This window comes from Mirounga angustirostris, unplaced genomic scaffold, assembly GCF_029215605.1.
Source record: "Mirounga angustirostris isolate CCGP_5_RB_7025 unplaced genomic scaffold, mMirAng1.0.hap1 SCAF_10, whole genome shotgun sequence".
In the NCBI taxonomy this organism is placed as follows: domain Eukaryota; kingdom Metazoa; phylum Chordata; class Mammalia; order Carnivora; family Phocidae; genus Mirounga; species Mirounga angustirostris.
Window position 1 is genome coordinate 138416237 of NW_026991718.1, and position 27717 is coordinate 138443953.

Genomic DNA, 27717 nt, shown 5'->3' on the forward strand with positions numbered 1-27717 from the left:
ACGACCCTCCTCCTTGGGATCAGGTGATACTTAGGTTTGGCCCTGTTGGAACAGAGATGGAGGGAAGAGCCCGTGGGCCCTCAGAACACTGGGGGCAGACTCTGCCTGTGTGTGCCCATGGATGAGGGGCAGGTGCTGGGGGTACACAGCATGGCGTGGGCATGCACAGACATGGGACCAGGTGGGAGGGGGCCTTAGGCACACAGAGGACCCAGGGTCTCCCGAACCTCCCCAGGCACTGTAGCTCAGGGCCCAGGGCTTATGGGCAGGAGGCTACGTCTGGGTGCCCTAGCCATTCACGATGACTTGTCCTCACCCTGACCCTCTGCTCCTGACGACGGAGTGGACGGGGTGGGCCCTGGACCCACTACAGCTTTGAATTGCTTCGCCTCCTAGAGATTCAGGTAATAGGGTGGCAAGCGCGTGCCTTGTGGAGGCCATCCCCATCGGCGTCCCGCCCTGGCCTTGGCACCCTCACTGGGGCAGGGTTGAGCACCGCTGCCCACTGGGGCCAGGTCTCCTCTGCTCCCTGCACTAGGTCTGGGACAATTCTTCATTCCTGAATCTCCCCCCAGATGTGGAAAGAGAGGAGAGACGTTTGCATTAAAAATATCTTCAATAATAAGATCCTATTTTGGATGAAAAAGGAATGGAGATAAATATGAAAACATTTCTTTCTTTTTTTGATAAAATACAGTAAGGACATGTTTCCAGGTTTAAAATTAATGAAAATATAAAAAAGAAACTGGCTCCTGTTGCCTCAAGCCTAGTTCTGAGGTTCTGGGTCCGATCTGGGTGCAGACAGCTTGAATCGGAGGGTTTTCTCACGTCACAACTAGACAATACAGAGACCCTGCTTCCCATCAGAGGCATTTCTCAAGGTCCCCGGCTGCCTGGGAAGGAGGCCCAAGTGAAGCTGCTGGGTCCACGAGAACTCCTGGGAGGGTCCCTCTCCCCAAGCAGGAGCCCCAGCAGAAGCACTTGGCCAGTCGGCGGGGAGCCGGTCGGGGAGGGGCCGCCTGGTCCCAGAGGCCCTCACACCTGCCTCTTAGCAGGACCTCAGGGTACGAGGTCCCTTGGGTAGAGAGGGGGCTCCAGCCTGGGACTGCCCCCAGGGGTGCTGGGCCCCCGCGGTGTGCCGGACACCTGCCGACACGCTTGTGCAGGTCACCCAGTCTGCCCACCGGAGGGGTCCCGTGTCTGTGCCGCTGTGATGGGCAGCCTAGGCCTCGTTGGAGGACTGGGAGCTCCCCCGCAGCAGAAGGGCACGGTAGGTGGGGGAGCTGAGGAAGCGGGGGTAGGAGTCCCGGTGCATGAGCGTGTAGATCTGCAGCTGTGCGTCGTCGAATGTGTGCGCGGACGGCTCCTGCATCTTCTTGTTGATGCCTTCCCGCACTCGGGAGTCCAGGCTCACCTGTGGGACAGGACGCCAGGGTCAGGGGCCCAGGAGGTGTCCCCCCCGCCACCGAACCCTTGCCCTGGGTCCCCCTGGCGGTGCACCTCCTTGGGGGACAGGATGGACACGTAGTCCTCGTAGATGAGCCTGGCCTTCTCGTCCACCACGTGCTGGTTGGCCTCCGCCTTGAGCTCCTCACAGGCCAGCCAGAAGAGCATGTTCTCCTCGCTGTACTCCGTGCGCAGGAACTCCCGGAACACGCTTCGTCCCGCCGGGCTGTGCATCAGCTTGTCGAAGGACTGCGCCCAGCTCCGCACCTCCTCAGGGCTTGGCGTGGCACTGTGGGCATTCCCCGCCAGGCCAGGTCAGGCCTGCTCCCCCACCACCCAGACACACGCACCCACGGCTGGCCACACCTACCATGCCTCACAACTGGGGAGAGGCTGCAGCTTGTTCTCCCGGGAGGCCCGCCATGCTCGCCGCCGCTCTTCATTCCTACCCGCAGAGAGAAAGGTGGGACTGGCCTCCACGGTACCCCTGGCCTTGGCGCGCACACACATACACGCACACGGGGCACGGGGACTCTCAGCTTGTGTGTGAACCCACTGCAGGTGGGCAGCTCTGGAGTCTGCACTGCTCACACCTTCCAGGGAAGGAGGGTCTGCACCTGCTGCAGCCCACCACCCTTCCTGTCTCTCCCCTGGGACCGACGCTGTCTCAGTGGTGTTCGGGAGACCTCTCCTGTCTCCTAGCCCTCGGGACTTCACTGATTCCTTGTGCGCCTCCCTGACCTGACCTCAGCCCCCACCCCTTTCTCCCAGAGGCCCCAGCTGATGCGGTAGGAAACCCCCAGCCTGTGTGTGTCTGCTTCTCCCCAAGGGACCGTTTTCCCGCCCTTGGCTCCTCACCCGGTGTCGGGGCTGGCTTCCACATCCATGCCTCCAGCCAGATCTCCCTCCAGGGCCACTGGAATGTCTAACAGACATCTCAAACCCAAACAGACAGAGAACTCTGTTCCTCTCCTACCCTATCTGCTGGGCCCCAAACTCTCCCTCGGCCCCCACAGCCAAAGTCTTAGTGCGTCCTAATTCTTCACGGCTCCCCTCTCCCGCCTCACGCCTGAACTGCTCACTAGTCAGCAGGCCCCCCTTTGATTCCCCACAGCGCTGTCCACTCAACAGCCATGGGCTGGAAGCCTGAATAGGGCCAGGCCTCTGTCAGACATGAAAACTCCTAACAGCTTCTCCACAGGCTTATAGAACCCTGTTACCACCTGGAGGCCCCACACCCGCCCTCTGGCAGGCCGCTCTGGAAGCTCATCCCCACTGTCCCCAGGCCAGGTCCCTGCTCAGTGTCCTTCCACCTAACAGTGTGTAGGATGTGCTTCTGTCTCTCCTCTGTAGGACCCCAGGGCCAGCTCAGGCTGGGTCACAGCAGCATCAGCACGTGCTGAGTAAACGGACAGAGGAGTGCCCACATGGTGGACTGGCCAGGTGGACACGGACACATGGACAGACCCTCAGGCACACCACACATGAAAGCCACACATACAGAGAGGTCTGGGCATTGGCCACTGGCCAGCGGGGCCCCGCAACCCCTGGACGAGGGCTGTGGGAGGCAGGGCCTCATGAGCCACCTGAGGGTCTGGGGGCAGGACCTGGGGCCCCACGTCGGCACAGCCCCCCTCCCCACCGTCCCTGCCCCCCACCCCAGCCCCCACATACCAGGAACAGCTGCAACAGCAGCACCAGCACAAGCAGCAGGGGTTGCGGCTGGGGGCAGCCGGGGGGGCCGCGTCATGACTGGACATCGAGGGGGGCTGGTCTGCCTCCTCTGGCCCTACGTGCTGGTGACATGGGGGCCTCCTCAGCTCCAGGCCAGAACCTGGGGCCCCCACACCTCTTCCCTGACTCCCCTCGGTGGTCACCCCCCGGCCTCCCAGGCGGTCAAGGGTCTCCCAACTCTTCGCCCCCCGCCCCCGTTCCCACAATGGGGGCAGAGGCAGGGGTGGAGGTGCTGCACCTGCTTCTCAGTCTCATGCGGGGTGGGCATGGGTGGGTGGAGGAGGTCGCCCGGGCTCCGTGGTGCTGGCTCCGGGACCCTCACCACAGCCTGGGAGTCTGAGAAGAGAGGTGGAGGTTCTCACTGAGAACCTGGGACCATAGTCTATACTTGTCCCCTGGAAGGGGTCCTTCCAAGAGCCCTGGGGGGCCTGGTCCCCTGCCCCCACCTTCAGGCCACTCTATTCAGGCTCCTACCTCTGCCCCAGCCTACACCAGGGCTGTGAGCAGGGACAGGGACAGTGAGGAGGGGGCCCCAGACAAGATCTCCACAGGAGGTTCCGGGACACCCTCATTTGCTCGGTCCCTGGGAAGCCGGAAGTCTGGGTTCCTCTTTCTTGGTTTCCGGCTCCTGGCCCCTCCCAAGAGGACTGGGGGCCCCAAGAGTCTGGGGCTACAGGTTAATGCATAAGGGTGGTAGTAAGACATTCAGACCCCCTCCCCAGCTCCCTCCATTCTGGGTTTTCTGCAGGGGGTGGGGGAGGTGGGGAGGGTTGCTCCCCACCAGGAGTCCACATCAGTGTGGGCCCCAGGGGACTCCAGCCTGTTTGCAGCTGACTAGGTCTGCAGCATGGAGGAGACGAGTGGGGCAGGACTTTCTGAGGGTGTGGGAAATGCAGCAGGGCACAGATGAGGAGGGCCATGAGCCTCCCTGGGAACCCATGGCTCCTAGGTCCTAGACGCTGCCCCTAGCACCCCAACCCCCAGCTGGTACCTTACCTCACCCAGGGTCTCCCAGCTTCCCTTCCTCCCACCCCCACCAGGCTGTGGAAACCAATACAGCCTGGGATGCCAGTGGGGGAGGGGAGCGGGGGGGTAGCAATGGGTTGGGGTGTCCTGCATCCTGGGTCAGAGACGCGGGATCCCTGGAGGGGGTGAGGGCCAGCATTCTCTTCAATGTCTGTACCCATGTTTCATGGTGGAGGCACCCAGGGGGCATGGGCCCTGGAGCCCCAAGCCAGGGTGAGGAGCCTGATCCCCCCCACCCCCACCCCTGCGAGGCCAACCACAGGTCCCACCAGGGTGGGCAATCAGTGCTCTGGGGGCAGTTTTGAATGCTTTCCCACCATGGCCCCTGCCTGTGCCCACCTTGGCCTAGGTGAGGACCCACAGGGCCTGGGGTGCTCCCCTGCGTGGCTGAGCCGTCCAGTCCTGTCCCCAAGCCCCATCTTGGCGGCCTGGAGGCTCATGACTTGCTTTCACTTTGTTTTCTCATGTAATTATCATCCTCCCTGCTGCCCCCATCCCTCAGCTTGTGGACTTTCAATCCCCCTTTGGTCCATGTTGGCCTCTTGGGATCTCCCAGGGTAGGAGGGAAGGGTGGCTGCTCTAGGGCTGGCACCACAGCAGAACCGGGCTAGGCAGCTCCTGGAGCAGGGATGCCAGGACCGCGCATGAGTTATGCACCCTTGCCTCCAGGACCTGGGCATGCAGAGGCCCTGCCCTGACCCGAATCTACGGTGGAAAGTATAGGATCCTCTGGGGCTGAGGCCCCTTACCAGCTACCTGGCTTTCCCTGAGGCCATGGGGGAGGGGACCCTCCAACTGGGTCCCACAGGCTCCAGGCAAGCAGATGGGGAAGCAGCAGCCCCACAGCTTGCCTTTCCCTCAGGGGTCAAGCTTCTAGGGAAAGGAAGGGGTGTGGCAACCTCTGAGGTCTGGTAGCCAGGCAGAAAACTGCTCTTCCTCCTCTGCACCCCCACCCACTGTGAGTGGGGGCAGGGCCCTGTCCCCTCTCCCCTCCCTAGCATCCAAAGACTCAGCTCTGAATTAGAGGAGGGGCCCTGTCTGGGGGTGCAGATCCAGGGGGCTCTGGGGCTGGAGGCTGTGTTTGGGGTCAGTGTCTTCTGTCCCAGCTGCAGGCCTGGACTTGGCTCCCTGCACCTTCCTCAGGCTGACTGGGGTCACCTGTTCACTCACTCTCTGCTGAGGTGATACAGGGTCTGAATTGGGGTTCCTGCCCCTCATCCTGGCATTTGGGAGGGGACTCGTTCCCTTTTCCCAGCTCCTTAGGCTCTGGCCCCCAAGTCTGGGTGGGAGAGGTTGGACAGGCAGCAAGCCTGGTCTCTGGGGACAGAGGTTCCCTTGGGAGCAGCTGCTACTCTGCTCCACAGAAGGAAAAAGAACGTCCCTGAGCCCGCCCAGTCCAAAAAAAGAATAAGAAAATGTGACAATCTCAGAAAAAAATGCCATAACCTTTGGGCGGAGGGCTGACAGAGGGGCTCCTTTCCCTGCTTCTGATGGCACTCAGTACGTTTCCTGTCGCTGCCCCCCATCTGATAGGTGGGGGCGCCCCAGCCTGACTCCTCCAAGGCAGGCCCGGTCTTTCTAACCCTGGTGACCCTTGCCCCCACCCCACCTCTGCAGTGGTGGGGGCAACCTGTTTCTCTCTCCCTCTCTGCTGGCAAGGTCTGGCCTGGTAGAGCTTGTCTCCTTCTTCAGGGGTCCCTTCCCCCAGCCTCTGACTGACGCCCCCACCCCTATCTGAAGGAACTCGCCATGGCGCCCCACTCACCATCGACCCAAAGGCGAGGTGGGGGCGGGAGGGGCCAGGTTTCCTCTGGGCCCCACCCTGGCTGCCGAAGGGGCGTGCACTGCAGCAGCCGGGACTCGAGTCAGACGGCAGGAGGTACTCCTGCGGCGTTCTGGAGGGAGGCCGGCGCCGGGAGCCCCGGATCAGCTGGGGCCGGGGGCGCAGCGCCTCCCCTGCGCCTTGCAGGGTGAGTGGCTGCCAGATCCAAGGGGGTGGGGGTGGGGGCGGACAGGGTGTCCCGCCTCGGCCCCTCCCCACCAGGCTGGGGGGGGCGGGAGACGCGGAAACCTGGGTTCTTCCGGCCCCCCCTCCCTTTGAGCAATCACTTCCCCAGGCTTTGAGCTGCAGAAAAAGGGGAACCGGTTGCAGCGCCCCCTCCCCCACGCGCGGGGGACTGGCTCCAGTCCCGCCGCGGCCCAGGGTCCACGTGGACCCCGCGGCTGGAGTCCTTGGGGTGCGGATCCGGGCGCCAGCTCCCGAGGCTCCCGCCCCGTACGGCCTCCGGGCCCCGGGCCGGGAGGGGCAGAGCCGCCGTCCTCGGCGCCGCGCGCGCGCGCACTCACCGGCCGCGCTCCCGAGCCGCTCGCGCCGCCGCTGCTGGCCCGCGCGCCCCGAGGTCCGGCCGGATCGTCGGGGAGGGGGCGCAGGGTGCAGTGCGCAGGCGCCTCGGCTGCACTTCCCCAAAGCGCGGGGACGGGACTTCCTCGCGCGGGGAGGTGCCCGGCCCGCCCTGCCAGGCGCGCCCCGCCCCGCGCTCGGCTGGCCTCGTGCCCCACCCGCCCCCTCCCCATCACCCGGCAGATCCGGCGGGGCGCCCAAGTCCCCGTATCGCCTAGGGGGAGCCTGTGGAGATGAGGTGCTAATAATGGGGCCTCTGGACCCAGGGCGGCCTGAGCTGGTACTGGAATAGATGGGGGCGTGGCCGTGTCCCCCACTCTGTTCAGGGGGGCCAGTCCAGCTTTGCCATTCTTGTGGGTGTTCATGAGACTCTGGTCCAGTGTCTGGTCACAAGTGCCCTCAAGACCCGGGGTCCTAGACGCTCCTTGCCCTCCAGGCCCTGCCCTAGCTTCTCTGCGACTGTGGGCTCTCCCCTGTAAAGCAGGGTTAAGAGTGAGCTGGCACCGTGCTCTAGGGGGCTTCCCAAGGAAAGGGGGTCCGATGCCGCGGTGCTGGTGGGTGCTGGGGGTATGGGTTCTTGCATCTGGAATCACCAAATGTTCCTGTCTGTGGGGACTGGGTGAGTCTTCCAACGCCTCCAGTTGCCCCAAGATATCCTAAAGTTTAAAGCCACACCCTCCCTTTTGCCCCGGATGCCCTGTCCCTTCTCTTTGGCGGACTCTCCTGATATTTTATGATCCGTTACAGCTGTCAGTTAGATTTCTTATCCCAGCATGCTTTGGGCCAGTGTCAGTGTGGTGCAGACCCTGCTCTGGAAATGGTCTGCAGTGTCTGTGCCCCCTGGCCTTGGACCACGTGCATCTCCTGTCCCCCGTGCAGGCACTCAGCCCGCCTGGTTCCTGATGCCCGAGGCCGGCACACAAAATGCCTTCCAGTTGCACAAGTCGATATGCACACGTTTCTCAGAACTCTTCAAGATGGAAAGGGAAGTGGTGATTTTACATGTGCCTCTCATTCATTCAGCAATGATCTGGGTGTACCCTGTGTGCCAGACACTGGTGGGCCCCAGCAGCAAGCGAGACAGGCGGACCAGCCCTGGGGCAGACAAGAAACAGACTGGCAGACTGGGTTAGAGGTCAGGAGGGCTAAGGAGGACTGCAGAGCAGAGGAGGGAGGTGTCACTCAGCAAAGGACAGGGTTGGCAGAACGGCAGGATGGGGGCCTTGGGAGAGTGGAGGCCAAGCTGGAGGAGAGTGTGAGACAAGGTCAGAGAGGTGAGAGGGGCCATGCAGGCTGGGGTGCCTCCTGGGGTTGTGTGCCCGGGGGCCTTGGCTGGTATGGCCACAGAGCTATCTGGCTGCCAAGTTGACGGGCTGGCCAGGCCAGGGCAGAGGCCGGAAGCCTGTCCAGATAGGAGGTGGCTGCTTCTTACTTAGCCTAGGTCACCGTCCTGAGAGGTAGGTCCTACAGAGTCAGGCCAGCATCTGCGCAACGTCACGCAGCCAGGCTGATCCCACAGTGTTTGGTGTGGTGTCTCTACCCCTTCCTGAGAAATGTGTGGCACAGTTGACCATGGGTGGAGGTCAGCACACTTCTCTCAGTACTCACGCCATTCCCTACTCCCTCCGCCCTCCCAGCCCTCTATGCACTGTACCTTCGGTGGCCACTCACTTGTGTCCTTTGGCCACTTGGACCTGCACTCCGTTCCCCTTGCCCCAGCCGTTCTGGCTGTCCTGCACCTTCTCTGGTGAGTCTGTCTTTACACAGAGCATACCCATATTCCATGGGAGGAATCCAGATGGGCTGGGCAGTAACTTGTTCAAAGCTATGCAGCAGGTAATGGTGGCTATGGGGTTTAAACCCAGGATGCTCTGTCCAGAGCATGAGCATGACTGCAGCCCCAGGAATCTACCCGACCCCACACAGTCTCCAGTACACTGGGCCCTGGCCTGCATGCTTCACTCTCCCATAGCAGAAACCTTGTCTGGGCTCCACAGAAATGTCCTCAGCCACTTTCCCTGGCCTCCCCTGCAGACCTCGGGCCCCCCTCCCTGGTATGGGGATCAAAGGGCCCACCAAGTTCTAGCTCAGTGCCTGGTGCAGAGCTGCCTGTGAGACCACTCTGTTGCTGGTCTTCTCCGTGGGGCTTTGTGTGGTCCCCCGTTGCAGGGTAATCCACACCCTTATGGAGCCCTCCCTGTGCTCACTCACTCACAGCCCAGGTGAGACCCTCAAGATCTCTATTTTAAAGATAAAGAAATGGAGACTCAGAGAAGTGATGGAATGAGATATGCATTTACCAAACAGATGAAATGGTTCTAGGTGGTCAGTACATCCCCATGAGACAGAGTGCTGGGGTCCTGGGGAGTCAGGGCTGGCTGTCATTCTGTTCATGATATACGTGGACAGAGAGAACATCTGTTCAGGGTGTACGTGGACAGAGAGAAAGCCTCCCTTTCCCTGGCGATTTGTCCTCAGCCCACACCAGCTTCTCTCCCCCTGTTCCTCCTTCCCCAGCTCTGCTCAAACACCCCCCCCACCCCCCCCGCCATGACTGCCATGCATAGCTCTCTCCTTCCTCCCAGAGCTGCCGCTCTCTCCTTCCTCCCAGAGCTGCCGCAGACTCCAAGCTCCACACGCAGTTCTGGGCTTGGACCAAGGCCAGGGGCAGTAACAGCACAGAAAGGGTGAAGGGTCAGGTGCAGGGAGAAGGACTTACTGAGGGCCACTCAGCAGGCGTCCCTGGCACGGGTTGGGGGGCTTGTCTGAATCCTTTTGGCCCCCACCTCTGCAGCTGGTTAGGGACTAGGAGGGAAGAAAAGGGAGACGTGGCAAGTTCTAGGCTCTGCAAAGAGCGCGTGTCAGGGAGAAGAGTACTAAGTTCTCTAAGGAAAGATCTGTCCAGAAAGTTGGGAGACTCTTCAGAGTTCAGAGCCTTTGCACGAGGTGGATTTGTCAGAACAGGACACGGGTGGTTTCCTTCCTGTATATGTATGTCTGTGTGTGAGGGGGATAGAGCAGAGCTGAGGAGGTCATTCAAGATGAAAAGGTGATTTTCTGTCTGGAGAAGTCGGGGCCTTCCTGAGGTGGTCTCCTTTTCCCCAGTCTCCCCCAGTCTCGGTTCCCCGGAGGACCTCCCCGGCACAGCCGGCTCCAAAGGCCACCTTTGGCTTGTGCAGTCGCTTGTCCTGCCCAGAATGTCACCCTCCTCTCTGACCCCTGATGGAATGACCTACAATCTGGGGTCCCACTTGGGCCCCACTTTCTCCCTGAGCTTGCCCTTCACTTCTGGGGTTGTGACAGTTGCCCTGACCCAATTCTTATTCCTGTCTCCTCAGACTGGAGGCTCTCAGAGACTTGCAGGGCACCAGGTTGCCTGATGGGGGCAGAGCGGTATTTGAGGGATTACCAGCATCCTCTGTTAATCTGACACCTGCCCGCTTGCATCCCCCTTCTACTTTGTTGGAGGGCAACCCCCCCCCCCGCCCCCGCTCTGTGTATCCAGATGTCTGCGATCGGATGCAGGGGAGGCAGCATCCATACTCTCCCCTTCCCTCCGGGGGAACCTGGAGAGAGGCAGCGTAACGACCAGGGGGCGCTTGGACAATGAGAACTTTATATGGGAGGGTGGGGCGCGTTCGCATCCTGTGGGGTCCCAGTCAACGTGGGAAGATGCTGCCATCAACTTTCTCCTCTAGAATGGTCTCCACGCGCCTCCTCTGCGGGTGAGAGGGGTTGGGGCCAAGTGTACGGGGAGGAGGGCGGGGACCCCCCCTCCGCCCCTTCCCCGGCCTGTGGGCACCTCTTGACGGTCCAGGGGGTCTGGGATCCGCGTTGGCTTCAGCCGCGGCGGCAGGAACAGCTCCAGCCGGATGGCGGCGCGCGCGGACTTCTGCTGCAGGATGAGGAGCGAGATCTCCTCCGCCTGCAGGTCGCGGGGTGGGGGTGAGGGGGTGTTTCTGAGTCTACGCGTTAAGTTTTGCCTTGCTCCGCCCGCCCCCTCCTGCAGGGCGCCTGGGCCGGTCCCTCCCGCCGTTTGATCCATCCCCACCCACCCTTTCCTCAGCGGACCAGGGCCGGTCTCCGCACCCCGCCTGCCCCCCCACCCCGCCGGGCCCCCAGCCTTCCCGCCTGCGCGCCCCTTCCTTCCGGCCCCTAGCCTCACCCGCATGCGGATGTAGCGCAGCCGCAGGGCACGGATTCGTCCTCGGGCCTCCGCTGCCTTGAGGACGCCGAGGAGCATGTCCTGGCGCACTGCGGGCAGCTCGAGTGACTGCGTCCACGCGCGCGGGTCGGGCATATGGTACCCCAGCTCCACTGACTCACGGGGGAAGACGGAGGCGGCCACGCCCACGTCCTCAAGCAGGTCCCCGAAGAGCAGGTGGCGGTGGCGCTGCGGGGGGCGCATGGCCGCCAGGCCTTCCGGCGATAGGGCCCAACCCGGCTTGGGGGGCTCCGCCGCGGGCGGCCCCTTGGCGCGCTCCTCACGGGACCCCTTTCCTGTTCGCTCCCGCGGGCCCCTGCGCCCAGCCTCCTTCGCCGCTGGCGACTGCATCCTGGGCCCGCCCTGCCGAGGGAAGAATGAGTTCCACTGGGCACCTACCAGCTCCTCTGGCCCGGCCTGGCCGGCCCGGCCCCTCTAGATTCCCCACAGCGGGCTTTAGGTCCTGCCCCTCCAGGCTCTGCGCCCTTTTCTTTTTTCTTTTTTCTTTAAGATTGATTGATTTGAGAGAGATAGAGAGAGAGCGCCTGCGCGAGAGAGCAAAGGGAGCGAGGGGCAGAGGGAGAGAGAGTCTTAAGCAGATTTCCGCGCTGACCGCGAGCCCCAAGCCCATCAATCTCACGACCTCAGCAGAAACCAAACCGACTGCACCACCCAGGCGCCCCCAGCCTCTGCACCTTTGGGCAAGCCTAGCACCCATCCTATTTATCCTTGCAGTCAGCCATAAATTTCTGATTCACTTAATTTCAGAAAATTCCCTTCCTGCCCACGGGCTGTTTCTCTGTCCACTGAGAAAATGCTGAAACCCCTGAGTTGACCTCTGGCCCTACCCAGGGGTGGAGACCCTGTTAAGACTGATCTGGGTGAAGCTTGGTAGACCCTTCCCCACAATTCTGGAACCCTTGATGTGTCCCAGTCCCCCATGTCTGTGGCTGCCAGTCCGTCAGCAAACCCCCACCCCACTGGAACCTCATGGCTGCTCTAGTTTGGCCAGCCCTGGCCTAGACCCCTCTGCCTTAGTGTTAGGGGCTGGAGATGGAGGGGATGGGCAGAGGAGATGTGTGTGCTCTAGTTTGTATGTTCTTGTGTGGGTCAGTCTGTGTGTCTGTGGGAGATCCCACATATGTGTCAGGGATGCTGAAAGCAGAATGGACCGCTGGCTTGCTGCCCAAGGTGGGGTGGGGTAGGGGTGGTGGGGGCAGCCCATCCTCCTAGCCTGTGCCCTGCTGGGTCTAGATGGAGGAAGGGAGAGCAGAGCCCAGGGTGGTGATAGACCAGTTAGGGCCCACAAGTGGGGAGAGGGAAATGCCCCTAAGGTCCTGGCTCAGCCCTCCTTCCCAGCCCACAGCACCTCAGGCCCCAGAGCCTGGGCCACATCCTGGCCCACTGTGGGGGGGAGGCAGAGCCACAACGAGGCATCTGCTGGCGGCCAGCTCCCTCCCACACCCCATTCTTAGCTACAGCGGTCAAGGGCCTGGCCCTTGTCCCCCTTCCCTACACCCATACTTTCCACTTTCTAGGGTCTGAGCCTCTAACCGAGGCCTGACTCCCTGGGGCTTGTTGACGCGGTTGCCTGGCAACAGGAGTCCCGCCCCCCCCCCTCCCCGCGGGAGCTGGAGCGGGGCTGTCTCTGGGAAGGGAGGGGCGTGGGCAGAGCCCGGGTCCAGGTGCTTGGACGGTTCCTCCATTCGAGGGGGGGAAATGCCTGCAGTTGTCCCGGCCCCTTCCAGGCTGGAGGAGGTGACCGCCAGCTTTTCCAGTCTGGGTGCCCTTTCTTTTCTTCCTGGGGAGCCCCAAACGCACTCTTGTGGGGGCTGTGGGCCCAGCTTCCTGGCTGGAGAGGTCTTCGGCGGCTAGTTTTGGGGCAGAGGGCATAGCTTATGAGACCTTCCTGTCTGATACGTTTTCCCCGATGCATGACCCAAAAGGGCTCCCACAACCGCTGTTGTTCACAGGAAGGGAAACTGGGGCAGAGCTCAGGACCCCTTACCTCTTCCAGGGCAAGTTTGGGGTCTGGGGGGGTCCCTCAAGTTCCCAGAGCCAGGTTTTGCTGAACTCCAAATTTCTGGGTCCTGGGACCTAGATTTCTGTGATCTATTTTTTTATTTTTTTTTTTTTATTTAAAGATTTTTATTTATTTGAGAGAGAGAGAGAACATGAGGAGGGGGTGGGCAGAGGGAGAAGCAGGCTCCCCACTGAGCAGGGAGCCCGATGTGGGGCTCGATCCCAGGACCCTGGGATCATGACCTGAGCCGAAGGCAGACACTTAACGACTGAGCCACCCAGGCGCCCCCTATTTTTTTTTTTTAAGATTTTATTTATTTATTTGACAGAGAGATAGAGAGAGTGCACAGATAGAGTGGCAGGCAGAGGGAGAGGGAGAAGCAGGCTCTCTGCTGAGCAGTGAGCCCGATGTGGGGCTCGATCCCAGGGCCCTGGGATCATGACCTGAGCTGAAGGCAGACGCCCAACCGACTGAGCCACTCAGGCGCCCCTCTGTGACCTATTTTTGTATTTGTTAATTTCATACTATTTTATAACCCGTTCACTTCTCAATGTATTAATTCTATAACTCACTCATGCACTCATCAGTTTATTCTAGAATTCATGAATCCGTATGGTCCGTGCTACAGTTCACACTAGGCCAAAGTTAGTGCGCTAAGTCCATAATTTGTTAATGCATGGGTGACTTCCATGGTGCTTACATAACTGTCCCCTTCATTCACGGATGTGTGCCAAGGGCAATGGTGCTTTTTTGTGGGTTTAGGACCTGCACCCCTGAGATGGGAACTGTCCTGGCTTTGGAGGTGGGGTCTCAGCGGACCAGGAGGTTGTTGATTGTTCACCTTGTTTTGGGAAGCTTGCTCTGGTTTCCTGGTGAAAAGGTAAACTATGACTTTGAGCCCCTATATCCCAGGGTGTGCACTACCCTCAAGCTCCACTGAATGACTGTCCATCCTTCCAGCCCCCAAGCCTTTGGACAAGCTGTTCCTGTATGCTGCCTGTTCCTGCCCAGTATGTGCCTTTGGGGTGTGGCCTGGGCCTTGGGATTCAGCACCAACCTTGGGGCTTGTTGAAGACAAAGGTCTCTGGGATCCAGAAGCAGTGAGGGCTTAGGGAGTCTGACCTAACAGACAACCTCCTCCAGGCAGGCCTCCTGGATACATATAGCTCAGGCAGGGGCTGCTTCTGGCTCAACTCTGTGCTCCCACACTGGTGAGCTGTGGGTGGAGACAGGGATCTGGGCTCTCCTCTCAGCTTCGCAGGTCTGGGCCAGGAGGGCTCACAGAAGGGAATTGCTTGCTGGCTCCTGGCAGTGGAGTGGGTTTTATAGGGCGAGTGGGGGCATGCTTTCCTGCAAGAAGGGACTTGAACTTTCCCTCTGTTTTTGTAGGATTGAAAAACTTTGGTATCCCTCCTCCCCAATCCTCCGAGGGCTTGGTGCCCACACAGCTCAAATTCCTGAAAGTAGCTTCTTCCAGCTTCTCCCCACACCTTGTGGTTCCTGGGGCGGGGGTGGGGGGGATGAGGGAGGTGCTACCCGTGTGTCTGCGGCCCAACACCTGGGAGAGACCATCAGGCAGTGTCTTCCATCTATTTCTGTGTCCAGGATTCATGTGTTTTTCAAGGGCTGATGGAAATGCTGAGATCTAAAAGTATGTTGGTTGGCTCCAACGCCTGAAAATAAAACCCCAAAATAAAATTCAAAGCTTTATTAAATGACTGTAGAATTTAACATTATACTGAAAATCCACACACAACTCAATTCTCCTGTTGCCTTATATAACTATGATAAGGTTAAAATCACACAAACTAATTTATTATGATGAAACTCAGAATTTTTAAAATCCTTTCACTTCTTAACAGTACAAATGGGCTGCGGGCTGACCCGCCGTGGGGTGGCTGGTCTGTGTGAGGCTTCCGTTGACTGCACTGGGACCCCTGAGCCCAGCCCAGGGATGGCGAAGCAAGCCGAGGCACAGGGGAGCAGACAGAGTGCCTGCCTGGGGCCATGAGTGCTGACGTTTCTGGGCTCCGACTCACTGGGCAAGAGTAAAGTACATTCTCCCCACTTTGTGGGTGTAAATCTCTCTGGGACCCAGGTCTTGCTATGAATGCCATGACTCGCGAGTGTAGCCCAGGCAGCTCTAGGCACAGTTTGTGGACACATTCTGTGCTCATTCATGGGAGCTGTGTGCCTTGGGCTGTCCCTGGTTTCCCTGTGATGTGGGAAACAAAGGCCAAAGAAAAATTAAATTTCCTTACTACTTACAACCCATTGACAAGTCCTTGAAACAGGCAGAGTGAACTTCCTCTGGGAGCTCAGCTGCCTTGATGTGGACACTTTGCTAAGGGCAAAAGGCAATCTTAGCTCGACCCTCAGGATCCTGTGAGTCTATTTTTTTTTTGTGAGAGAGAGAGAGAGCAAGAGAGCTCGTGCACGCAGCGTGGGTGGGGGTGGCAGGGAGGGGCAGAGGGAGAAGGAGACGGGAGGATCCCAAGCAGGCTCCACACTCAGCCCACAGCTCAACTTGGGGCTTAATCTCACGACCCTGAGATCATGACCTGAATCGAAATCAAGAGTTGGTCGCTTAACTGAGCTACCCAGGCGCCCCTAAGTCTACTTTAAACGTATAGAAATTCCTTTGGAAACTTCCTTTATCTCTACCCCCCAAGATGTATGTTGGCAGTCATCCCCCAAACATATGACCCACCGATATACATCTGAAGTGTCTCATGACGGAGGGTTTACTAGACAGTAATAAATGACCTTTTCCTAACAATAACTAGCCCCTCAGGGTCCTGGAAACTTTGCTTCCAAAACACCTTGGAGGCTTGTGCTCTCCCTAACCCCCTCCCAACTTAAAAGTGTGTAATTAACCACTCCTCACAAGCCTGGTGCAGCTCTTTGTGCCCATGGGTCCCGTCCCCAGGCTTTAATAAAAACACCTTTTTGCATTGAAGATGTCTCAAGAATTCTTTTTTTTTTTTTAATTTTAAAGATTTTATTTATTTGCAAGAGAGAGAATGAGAGACAGAGAGCATGAGAGGGAGGAGGGTCAGAGGGAGAAGCAGACTCCCTGCCGAGCAGGGAGCCCGATGCAGGACTCGATCCCTGGACTCCAGGATCGTGACCTGAGCCGAAGGCAGTCGCTTAACCAACTGAGCCACCCAGGCGCCCTCAAGAATTCTTTCTTGGCCATTGGCTCCGAACCCCAACATTTCCACATCACCTGTGTGTTTTGTTTTGCCTGCATGTGACGTGTGTTTGAGGGTATCCTGCGTGGACACAAATGCTCTCTCACATAACAAGTCCCCTGCTGTCCCCTGTGTGACACCTGTGTTCTGTGTCTTACCCTGGCTGCTCAGGGGTCCCGAGAGGCCTGGGCTGTGTCCTCTGTGCTGCCAGCCCCCTTTGTGGGAGCGCTTTAGGGTCCAGGGAGTACAGTCAGCCTCCCAGCCTGGCCACCCACCAACCAGGTGACCTAGCCTGTACTTTGGCTAAGACTGTCCCCGTGAGGGGCACTCGCATGGGACGCTTTTCCAGACCAGCCTCATGGCCCACCCCCCTTTTCCTAGTCTGTGCCTGAGTAGGGAGGCCACTGAAGGCCACCATGAAATGCAGCTCTGTATGCTCCTGAGTGGGCAGGTGGGCAGAGGCAGCTGGGGCAGGGGGGACTGGGGTTGGCTGCTTAAACCTTGGTGAGCCCAGCGAGGAGAGGCTGCAGGAGGCCAAGCCTCCTTGGGTTCCTGTCCCTGCTGGGCTCCTGAGGTCAGCAGGATCCTGCTTCCAGCTTCATTTGGGGAGTGTGGTGCACGTATATGTCTCCTGTCTACTCATGTGCTTCGAGTGCATGTTGGTGTGGGTTCACGTGTGTGTGGCCCATGTGTTTGTGTGGCCTGCGAGTCCGTGTGCATTTCTGAGCATGAACCCATTTGTGTCTTCACTTGTGTGTCTATCTGGGCATCTTTGCGTGTATTTGCAGGCAGGTGAGACTGTGCGTCCCTGTGTGTCCCAGGTGAGTGTCTCTGTGGTCGTGCCCTGTGCCTCCATACTGTCCCTGAATCAGCTGCAGTGAAGATGCAGAGGTAAGTCCTGGGGGACAGCTTGGGATGCTGAGTCCTAGGGCATCTGCCTGCCCTGTCCTTTCCTGATTTGCCAGGTATCCTAGCAACGCTGCTGCCAGTCGCCTAGCAACCAGGTCCCCATCCTTGGAGATGGATGCTCCAAGCAGGGTCTGGGATATGTGAATAGAGCCTGTGCAGGAAGAAGGACCCCATGACTTAGAGGCTGTGACTCAGCTCAGGGGTCACCCACATGGCATGTGACCCCAGTGCTGGGAAGGAGGTGGCTCCATGGGAACTGTTCAGCTGCCTGGGTGCTGGGGGCCCAGGCTGTGAGGGAATGATGCTCAGATGTTGCTCTGGGATCCAGCTGTGGCAGAGACACCTTGGTGTGTCTCAAAGTGGCGGATGGATCTGTGTTTGAACCCTGTCTCTGCCACTTTGACAGGTGGCTTCACAACGTTGAGGCTTAATGCTCCTGTCTGCACAAAGGTGATGCTGATTGGCAGTGACCTGGTGTGGTGGGGATGGATGAGTTCATGTTCATGATGGACATGTGGAGCATGCAGTAGGCACACAGGGAGCACAGCAGAGTCTAGGCATCCTGCTTGTCCACAAGGCTCTAATCCACTTAGGCCTGGCCAGGCAGGGGCACTGCTGTGTATCTACCCCCCTGTTGGTCTGCTGTGGCTCAGTTCCCCTGGGAGACCAGCGGAGGGTGCTGTCCTGGGCACAGAAGGCCAACCGGGGCTGATCTGAGTCCACCGGAGGCAGTGTCTCTGCGTGTTAGCTGAGGCCCCAAATCCTTGTCCCAGTCTGTGCGTCTTGTGTGCGTCCCTGAGTCTCTGTTCCATGTGTCTGTGTGTGTCCTTGTGTGTCTGTCTGTCCCTTGACTCAGTGCCTGTGTGGATCCGCGTCCCTGTGTCTGTGTGTGGGAGCCTGTCTCTGTCGTTCACCTCTAAGTGTGTGCCCTGGTCCCTTGGTCTGTCCAAAGGACGTCCAGTGTGGGGCCTGGTGACCCCCCTTCCCTGCGGCCCCCTCCTCCAGCCCGCGTGGCCCCTCCTCCTCAGGAGCGGCAGTCTCCGCCCCACCCCCAGCTCTGCGCTAGGCGGCTGCGTCTGGTCTGGCGTCCGCTGAGGAGGGGCAGCCGCTCCTGCCGCAGCCCCACGCAGACCCGCCCTGGGGCGGCCAGTGGGTCCCAGTCCCGCTCTGCCGCTGCTGACGGTTAGAGCGTCCGCAGTGTCAGCTCCCACGCAGGTTGCTAAGGTAAGGCCTAAGCTGCCGGGGCCAGGGGTCGGGTCTGGACAGACTGCAGCCCTCGGGCAGGACTGGGGAGGGGCAGGAGGAAGTCGGCCCCTGTCCCGTGTCCCAGCTGTTTCTGGGTGTGTCTCCTGTGTGTGCCTGAGGTCAGGTTTGCACCTGTCTGTGGGTGGTGTGCGCACGTGGAGGGCTGTGTGTCTGTGAGTCCCTGTGGGTGGACACGTGTCTCGGCGTGTCACTGCATAACTACGTCCGCACGTCCCCTGTGGGAGTCCGCCAGCCACACGAGACCGTGCCCTTGTCTGCATGCGTGCCTCTAGATGTGTCCCTGTCTGTGCATGCATGTCTGCTCGTCTCCATTGTTTCTGAGTGAGTGCATGTGCCGCTGCAGCTAAGGCTGTCTTGGGGGGGCGGTCCACGTGCCTGGTGGGAGCACACACTGTGCTTGGAGGTCATGTGTCCCTGTTCTCTCCCAGGTACCAGGTGACTTTGCACACAGGGAGGTGGCATGGAGTCCCTCTTCCCTGCCCCGTTCTGGGAGGTCCTCTACAGCGGCCACCTGCAGGGCAACCTATCCCTCCTGAACCCCAACCACAGCCTGCTGCCCCCCAGCCTTCTGCTCAATGCCAGCCACGGTGCCTTTCTGCCCCTTGGGCTCAAGGTCACCATTGTGGGGCTTTACCTGGCCGTCTGCATTGGGGGACTGCTGGGGAACTGCCTCGTCATGTATGTCATCCTCAGGTAGGCTGGGGACCCGTCCACGCCGCTGCAGTGGGGAAGTGGGCAGGGGGCTGTTCGGGTGGGCCTGGCAGGTAGAGACTTTGCACTTTTCCCATTCAATTTCTGGTCGTCCTGTCAGGCACCGTCAGGGTCAGGGTCAGTCCTGAGCCCTGGATGCTCACGTCTTCACGGCTGGGGCACCTGACGGGGTGGGGGGAGAGGAAAGGATCAGCCCTGCTCACCCCAGTCCTGGCAGGGGGGAGGAGGGAGGGTGCAGCTGTGTCCCAGAGGGAATGTCACCCTGACTCCTGACAGATAACCTCCCTGATCTGAGCTGTGGGCCCAGCTCCTCTCCGAGCCACCATGTGAGGATCTCCTGGACCTCACAGTGGCCCTGAGAGGCAGCTCTTGTCAGCCTGTTCCAGGGCCCGTGCCCGAAGCCCCTTCCCTTCAGCTCCATCGTCACCGCTGGAGTCTGGGCCGATTCAGCATCTGCTGGTGCTCAGACTGGGAAAGCCCGTGGGGTCAGGAGGGGTGGCCAGGCTGCTGGATAGGGGAACATCACAGGGGAACAGCGAGGGGACAGTGTGAGGACGTGCGTGTGCATGTGTGTGTTCATGTGCATGCATGCACACGCATGTACACACATGAGCGCCCACATGTAGGCGGGCACACAACGGTTAGCACACATGCACACATGTATGTGTGAGAGTGAGCACATATGAGTTAGTGTGCTGCGTACACATGCACCCAAAGCCAGACATGCACGTGTGAGCACACGTACACACGAGTGTGAGCGGGCACGTATGCGTGACTGCCCATGTGTGTGAAACCGGTGTGTGCGTGTGAGTGTGCACATGGACACGTGCAAGGTGCGTGTGTTGGTGTGTATGGTGCACACCTTACGCAGGGGCCAGGAAGAGCCGTGCCGAACCCCAGGGGGCTGGACCCACATGCCCCTGTGGCTGGAGGGTGTGCTCTGGGTGACAAGTGCCCCAGCCTGTGGTGGTCTTGTTCACCCTTCCTGTCGCCACTGCTTCTCTGTATCTCTCCTCTGCACTGGGGCATCCAAACTCAGAGCCACGTCCTGTTGGAGCAGACGGGGAAGGTCCCCAGAGAGACTGATGTGCCGGACTGGCCCAGTGTCAGCACAGTGTATTCTGAGACTGTAGACTGGGGTGGGCTGCCTCAGGAGTCAGAGACACTGGTTCCAAGCCCTGCTCTTTTTTTTTAAAGATTTTTTTTAAATTTATTTATTAGAGAGAGAGAGAGTGAGAGAGAGCGCGCAAGAGGGGGTAGGGTCAGAGGGAGAAGCAGACTCCCTGCCGAGCAGGGAGCCCGATGCGGGACTCGATCCCGGGACTCCGGGATCACGACCTGAGCCGAAGGCAGTCGCTTAACCAACGGAGCCACCCAGGCGCCCAGCCCTGCTCTTTTTAAGAAACTTTATTTTTTTAGGGTGGTTTTAGGTTCAAAGCAACATTGAGAGGAAAGGACAGAGATTTCCCATATACCCTCTGCCACCGCCCCCCACATGCGTAGTGTCCCTTGTTACCAACATCCCCACCTGAATAGTGCATTTTATAATTAATTACAACTCAGTTTTACAACTGAACCTACATTAACCACATCCTGATCACCCAAAGTCCGCAGTTTACACTATGGTTACTCTTGGTGTACATTCTATGGGTTTTGACAAATATGTAATGACATGTGTCCACCATTTAGTATCACACAGAATAGTCTCACTGCCCTGAGAACGCTCTGTGCTCTGCCTGCTCATCCCTCCTCACCCCCCAACCTCTGGCAACCACTGATCTTTTACTGTCTCCATAGTTCTGCTTTTTCCACAGCGTCACGTAGTTGGACCCATACTGTGTGTAGCTTTCTCAGATTGGCTTCTCCCACTTAGTGATATACATTTAAGGCTCCTCCATGTCCTTTTTTTTTTTTTTTTAAAGATTTATTTATTTGAGAGAGCGAGAATGAGAGAGAGAGAGTACATGAGAGGGGGGAGGGTTAGAGGGAGAAGCAGGCTCCTTGCTGAGCAGGGAGCCCGATGCGGGACTCGATCCAGGGACTCCAGGATCATGACCTGAGCCGAAGGCAGTCGCTTAACCAGCTGAGCCACCCAGGTGCCCCTCCATGTCCTTTTTTTTTTTTTTAAAAATTCACATTAGCCTTAATTTTAGTAAGATTTGGCATCTTTTTGCATGCTTGATGGCTGTTTCTTTAAAAAATTTTTTTTTAATTGAAGTATAGTTGACACACAATGTTACATTAATTTCAGATGTACTCCTGTATGTTTTTTCATGGCTTGACAGCTCATTTCTTTTTAAAAGATTTTATTTATTTCAGAGAGAGAAAGCGCATGCATGAGTGGGGAGAGGGGCAGAGTGAGAGGGAGAAGCGGACTCGCTGAGCAGGGAGCCCGACGCGGGGCTCGATCCCAGCACCTTGAGATGACCTGAGCCGCAGGCAGACGCTTAAGAGACCGAGCCGCCCAGGTGCCCCGACAGCTCATTTCTTTTATCACTGAATATTGCTCCGTTTTCTGGATCTACTGCGGTTTATTTATCTCCCATCACTTACTGAAGGACATCTTGGTTGCTTCCAAGTTTTGGCTATTATGAATAGAGCTGCTACAAACATCTGTGTGCAGTGTTTTTTTGTGCGTGTTTAGATGGAAGTTTTCGACTCCTTTGGGTAAATATCGAGGAGTGTGATTGCAGGATTGTATGGAAAAGTGTGTTTAGCTTGGTAAGAAACCACCAAACTGTCTTCCAAAGTGACTGCGCCATTTTGCATTCCCACCGGCAACCAATGAGAGTTCCTGTTGCTCTGCACCCTCACCACCCTTTGGTGTCAGTGTTCTGGATTTTGCCCATTCTAAGAGGTGTGTAGTCGTTTCTCACTGTTGTTTTAATTGGTGAGGTGACTGTTAAAGTCTTTGGCTCTTTTTTTTTTTTTTTTGAGAGAGAGAGAGAGAGAGGGACGGGGGGAGGGGCAGAGAGAGAGAATCTCAAGCAGACTCCCTGCTGAGCTCAGAGACCAAGGTGGGGCTTGATCTCAGGACCCTGAGATCAGGACCTGAGCCAAAACCAGGAGTCAGATGCTTAATGACTGAGCCACCCAGGCGCCCCAGGTTGTCTGTTTTCTTATTGAGTTTTAAGAGTTCTTTGTATATTCTTGACAGCAGTCCTGTATCACATGTGTCTTTGGCAAATCTTTCCTCCTGTCTGTGGCTCGTCTTCTAGTTCTCTTCATCCTGTCTACTTTTTTACCAGCTCTTTTCAAGACCACTTAGATCCTCTGAGCCTAAGTGTCCTCCTGCATAGAGTGGGGGATCAAAATAGCATTTTTGAAATCTTTTTTAAGATTTTATTTATCTATTTGACAGAGAGAGACACAACGAGAGAGGGAACACAAGCAGGGGGAGTGGGAGAGGGAGAAGCAGGCGCCCCGCAGAGCAGGACCCCGGGATCATGACCTGAGCCGAAGGCAGATGCTCAACGACTGAGCCACGAGGCGCCCCCATTTTTGAAATCTTAAATGAGATAAAATCCATGTGAAGAGCTTGGCACAGGTGTCTGCCATTGTGGTCATTGTTGCTGTTATTTGGTCGTAATTAAGGCCTGTTTGTGCTTATTCCTAATCCCTCTGTAAGATGCAGGACTGAGCTCAGATTCCTTTATGGCAGCTTAACTGACACAGAACGTTGCCATCTCTGGTGTTTCTGCTGCCAACACTATCACCACCACCATCATTACTCCCGTCTCTACCACGGCCACCATAATTACCTGCTCTACCACGGCCACCGTAATCTCCACCACCACCGTCACCACTATCGTAACTATTGATTCATTTCAACAAATACTGATTAAGCAGCCATAATGTCCCAAGACCTGTTCCTTGGATACAGCCAGACCTCATTAGCAACCCTCCTATTCCTGTCACCATTTCCTGCTTCTGTCACCAGACTACAACATGGACTTAGAAGGACTTGATGTGCTCTTACAGACTGTGGAGCCCTTAGATCAGACAAGATCGGGCGCGTTCAGGGTGGTATGGCCGTAGACCTTTGGAGCCCTTAGAAGCCTCTGGTATCCGGAGGGCCAGCCTTGCAGTCCATGTAGGGTCTTCAGGAAGACTTGGAAGGGAGGGAGGGAGGGAGGACAGGTCCTTTTTCTTACGAATCCTACCCCTTTGCTCCCATGCGGAGTCAGATGTGTGCTCTGCTACCCTACACACCCAACCTTTTCAAAGCAGACCAGTCTTTGGGTTTGGAACACTTTTGTGTGGGCCAGAAGGGCTGTTTGCCCCCAGGCTCCATGCTGGGCCCAAGAATCTGCATTTAACAAGGGTCTCAGAGTGGGTGCTCCTCGTGGTGGCAATAAGAAGGGCCCTGAGCCTTTGTTGCCAGGTCCAGCCAGGGGGACTAGATGAAGCCTTCCTTCTCTCTGTGCTCTCTGCAGACACACCAAGATGAAGACAGCTACCAACATTTACATCTTTAACCTGGCCCTGGCAGACACTTTGGTGCTGCTGACACTGCCCTTCCAGGGCACAGACGTCCTCTTGGGCTTCTGGCCTTTTGGAAATGCCCTGTGCAAGACGGTCATCGCCATCGACTATTACAACATGTTTACCAGCACCTTCACACTGACTGCCATGAGTGTGGACCGCTACGTAGCCATCTGCCACCCCATCCGTGCTCTCGATGTCCGGACGTCCAGCAAGGCCCAGGCAGTCAATGTGGCCATCTGGGCTCTGGCGTCTGTCGTCGGCGTTCCCGTTGCCATCATGGGCTCGGCACAGGTCGAGGATGAAGGTCAGTGGGGTGGCCCCTCTTCCCCAGTGCTGTTGTCTCCAGGATCCCAGAGGGTCCCTCCTGGTTTATCCACCTTGACCCCGCTTTTCCCCCTGCAGAGATTGAGTGTCTGGTGGAGATCCCTACACCACAGGACTACTGGGGCCCCGTGTTTGCCATCTGCATCTTCCTCTTCTCCTTCATCGTTCCCGTACTCATCATCTCCATCTGCTATAGCCTCATGATCCGGCGGCTGCGTGGGGTCCGCCTGCTGTCTGGCTCCCGAGAGAAGGACCGGAACCTGCGGCGCATCACACGGCTCGTGCTGGTGGTGGTGGCGGTGTTTGTGGGCTGCTGGACGCCCGTCCAGGTCTTCGTGCTGGTCCAGGGGCTGGGCGTGCAGCCAGGCAGTGAGACCGCTGTGGCCCTCCTGCGTTTCTGCACGGCCCTTGGCTATGTCAACAGCTGCCTCAACCCCGTCCTCTATGCCTTCTTGGACGAGAATTTCAAGGCCTGCTTCCGAAAGTTCTGCTGCACTCCTGTCCTGCGCCGGGAGATGCAGGTGTCCGACCGCGTGCGCAGCATTGCCAGGGACGTGGCCCTCGCATGCAAGACCTCCGAGACAGTACCACGGCCCGCATGACTAGGCGTGGACCTGCCCATGGTGCCCGTCAGCCCACAGAGCCCGTCAACACCCAACACGGAGCTCACCCAGGTCACTGCTCTCTAGGCTGACACCCAACCTGTGTCCTGAGCACTGCCAGACTCAGGGACTTCACTGTGGCCGCAGAAGGCCTGGTGACATCATGGGACAGGTCAGACTAAAGCTGCCCTCCTGGTGCCGAGCAGAGAGGGGACACCCACCAGTTAGTGTACCTGGCCAGAGCCCATGCCAACACCCTCACACATCATGGCCTCTTCTGGCCCCTCCCCTGCGGCACCCTGCATGCTCTTGGTAGGCACACACCTGGAGGTGTGACAGCAGCGGGCCATCCCACGCCCTTGTGCCATGTGCTGTCTGCATGGAGCCCTGCAGCCCCTCCTTGGGGCAGCCGGATGAGCCTGGAGCTGCCTAGAGAGCTGGCATGCTCTGTGGGCAGTAGGGCTTGGAGTTGCTGCTATGGACTTGCCTGGGACTCGACTGCTGTCACCTCCTCGTCCCCCACTCCTGCTTCGGAAAGGCTTCTCAGAGAGATGTTTCGCTCCAGAAGCACAAAGAACTGTCAGCCACAGACGTGGCTGTCCAGGCACGCAGAGGTGGCTCAGAAGGACGGTGGACTGCTTGGGCACCTCAGGCCACTCTGTCATTCTTGAAAGAGCCCTGTGTGCCTGGTCTCGGCTGCGCAGTGCTGGGGCGGTGGCGCGCTCTGCCATGCTCTGTCTGGGGTCCATGGGTCCTCCTTGGCTCTCTTGAAATCAGAGGTCAGCAGCTATGCAGCTGACAGGACCCTGCGCCCTGCTTGGATCCTGGTGGGCTTGGAAGAGGAGTGGCAGTTGGGGTGGGTTGTGCTCTGCCTCTCCAGTGACGGATACTGGCTTTGTTTACAAGCCTCCAGGTGTCTGTGGGGAGGCTTGAGCTTCCTGCTGTCAGGACTAGTCTTAAATGGTGCCAAATCAGGGTGGCTTCACATGCAGGGCTGGTATAAGGGGTGAGGCTTGACAGGGCCTCCTTGAGCCAAGTGTGAGAACTGCCTGGTGTGGGAACACTGTTCGGGGCAGAGGGTCTCCCGGCGGTGGTCACCCTCCCTGGTCTGCAGATGGAAGCTGCAGTTTGGTAACTTTGCAAACACTCTTCCCTGCAGATAAACTATTGAAATACAACACTGAAAAGACTATTTTGCCTCCACCTGTGAGCTGAGCTGCAGACCTCAGCCAGGTGACCTTAGGCACCTGCAAACAATAGGAAGCACTGACTCTGGGCTGGCTTCTCCTGCTTCAGGGAGCCCTGGCTCTGTGAGGTCATTCCTGGGGAGGATGGAGCTGTGGGAGGCTCTGGAGACTGTAGCTGCCACAGCTGGGGCATTTTCATGACAAGGCTGAAAGGTTTGTGATTTGTGCTGGTGTAACGTGTATCTTCATGTATTTATGCATGCAACAAGTGTGAATTCCCCTACATGTAATCAACCCTGATCTTGCCTCCGGGGGTCATTGGGGGCCATAAGAAATCCCTGCCCACTGAGTAGGTGTTTCTGACTCTTGTGGGGTGGGGCTGTTGGGGTAATGAGTCCTCCCACCTGCTCTGTGCTCCTCACCTGGCCAGGCTCCGTCTTTAGCGGACGGTACCCCTTGGAGGTTGCAACTTCAAGAAGGTGTGATTAGTTCATGATGCCCTGGAGGTCTGTAACCTTTTCTTCAGCACAAATAGTTTCTCCTTGAAAAACCAACTACTGCAACTCTATGCTGCCCCCTGCTGCTAGAGGTTCCCTGTGGATCCAGTGTGTGGGGGGTTGCTCTTCCCACCCGGGTCACACCTTTTCACCCCATTTAGTCTCAGCAGACCCCCTTCCTGCCCCAGCCCTTTTCTCCTTTCTTGAGCAGACCCAAGGGGAGTTTTGATGGAAGATGAACAGAACAGCCTCCCTTGATGGCCCTGAGATGTAGACATACCTCCTGGCTCCTGTGTGGACCCAGTTCTGCCCACGTTGACCCTACAGGCGGATGACCCTCTCAGAAAGAGGGGCTTCGGAGGAGGCAGCAAGGGCGAGCTTGGGTTGCACTTGGCAGATGGGCCAATGTGCAGTTTCATACAAGTTTTACTGATGGTCACTTTACTGTTAAAATAAGTATTTAGGGGCGCCTGGGTGGCTCAGTTGTTAGGCGTCTGCCTTCGGTTAACCTCATGATCCCAGAGTCCTGGGATCAAGCCCCGCATCAGGCTCCCTGCTTAGTGGGAAGCCAGCTTCTCCCTCTCCCACTCCCCCTGCTTGTGTTCCCTCTCTCGCTGTGTCTCTCTCTGTCAAATAAATAAAATCTTAAAAAAAAAAAAAACCCAACCAAGTATTTCGCATCAAGGGGAGGTTTGGGAGCCGTGGGCCTACAGCGGCAGGTACATGAAGAGTGCTCAGTGCAGGTTTGGCGGCGGCGGAGGGGGCTCAAGCGTGGGACCTGGAGGATGCTGACCGTCCTGCCGCGTGGGCGGCGCATCCAGGGCCGACCCCACAGTGAACACCAGTGCCGAGATGGGTCGTGAGGGGTCAAATGAGCCGCACCCGGCAGGAGCGAGGAGCCTGCGAGAGTTCGCAGGCCGCCGGAAGCGGGGTCACAACCCTAGCTCTGCAGGACCGTGCCTGGCTCTTGCCGGCCGCCCACCTCCACCCCCACCACTTCTCGGACCAGTTTCCTCCCGCCTCCTCATCCACCCCGCCTCGGCCCCGCCCCACCTTCGCCCTCCCCTCTGCTCCCACCAACTCCTGGGTTTGGTCAAGTGTCCCGGCTTCTCTCAGGTCCTGCAAAAGGGACGGCTAAACCTTCCTTGCGGGTTTGTGGGGGAGGCCCAGGCTGTGGAGAAAGCCCGGGGCCGGAGCTGGGGTCAGCGGCCGGGTTGCACTGCTAGGGATGCGGAGGGCTCTCCTGCCGCTTTGGACTTTGCCCAGCAGGGGCGCTGTGACCGCGGGAGGTCCGCGGTCCGCACCGGCTGGGGGATTTGGACCCCGTGGGGGAGGGCCGGGCTCTCCCTGGGTCGAGGAGTCCAGAGGTCGGGGACACTCTCTCCTCTCGCGCCAGCCCATCTCAGGAAGCCACAGTGGTGGGTGTGGAGACAACCAGCGTTGGGGTGGGGGGCGGGTGTTGGCCTTTTCCTGGGGCCCCGCGGCTCGCTTGGGCAGGATCTTGGTGAGGATTCGCCTCTCTCCTCTTCCTGGCTGGCCCGTGGCTCCCCGTCCTCGGGGTCTCGCGCTTGCACGAGGACCCTCCCTCCCATCGGAGGTGGGGATGGGGCAGGGATATGTGCGCCGCTTGGCTGATCCAGATCTGACTTGGTTGCTGGGGCCAGGGGGCAGACGGGGCAAGGTCTCTTATTCTCGCGCCCCTCTG

The 27717-nt window shown here is 58.4% G+C and overlaps 3 protein-coding genes across 11 annotated transcripts; 1 reads left to right on the forward strand and 2 right to left on the reverse strand.

Annotated features, from left to right (window-relative positions):
• Positions 1-597: 597 nt before the first annotated feature.
• RGS19 (regulator of G protein signaling 19) lies at positions 598-6678 on the reverse strand. Of its 4 annotated transcripts, none has more exons than XM_045886180.3 (6): positions 6553-6678; positions 3419-3516; positions 3121-3242; positions 1817-1891; positions 1501-1735; positions 598-1414 (listed from the first exon to the last, which is right to left on the reverse strand). In XM_045886180.3, the coding sequence occupies exons 2-6, from the start codon at positions 3446-3448 to the stop codon at positions 1223-1225; spliced, it is 654 nt and encodes a 217-aa protein (XP_045742136.1). In that variant the 5' UTR covers positions 3449-3516; positions 6553-6678; the 3' UTR covers positions 598-1222. The 4 variants fall into 4 exon arrangements, with proteins under 4 accessions (XP_045742136.1, XP_064429570.1, XP_054366180.1 ...); XM_064573500.1 differs by lacking the exon at positions 6553-6678 and adding an exon at positions 5972-6101; XM_054510205.2 differs by lacking the exons at positions 3419-3516; positions 6553-6678 and adding an exon at positions 5972-6095.
• OPRL1 (opioid related nociceptin receptor 1) lies at positions 5786-26672 on the forward strand. Of its 5 annotated transcripts, none has more exons than XM_064573496.1 (5): positions 6046-6176; positions 16850-16919; positions 18632-18896; positions 23351-23706; positions 23805-26672. In XM_064573496.1, the coding sequence occupies exons 3-5, from the start codon at positions 18664-18666 to the stop codon at positions 24326-24328; spliced, it is 1113 nt and encodes a 370-aa protein (XP_064429566.1). In that variant the 5' UTR covers positions 6046-6176; positions 16850-16919; positions 18632-18663; the 3' UTR covers positions 24329-26672. The 5 variants fall into 5 exon arrangements, with proteins under 5 accessions (XP_064429569.1, XP_064429566.1, XP_045742139.1 ...); XM_045886183.3 differs by having other exon boundaries at positions 6059-6176; positions 16817-16919; XM_064573498.1 differs by lacking the exon at positions 16850-16919 and having other exon boundaries at positions 6060-6176.
• Positions 10189-11249, reverse strand: LKAAEAR1 (LKAAEAR motif containing 1). Of its 2 annotated transcripts, XM_045886292.3 has the most exons (3): positions 10773-11249; positions 10410-10532; positions 10189-10326 (listed from the first exon to the last, which is right to left on the reverse strand). In XM_045886292.3, exons 1-3 carry the CDS (start codon positions 11160-11162, stop codon positions 10267-10269), a joined length of 573 nt encoding a protein of 190 aa, XP_045742248.1. In that variant the 5' UTR covers positions 11163-11249; the 3' UTR covers positions 10189-10266. The 2 variants fall into 2 exon arrangements, with proteins under 2 accessions (XP_045742248.1, XP_054365531.1); XM_054509556.2 differs by having other exon boundaries at positions 10189-10532.
• Positions 26673-27717: the final 1045 nt, after the last annotated feature.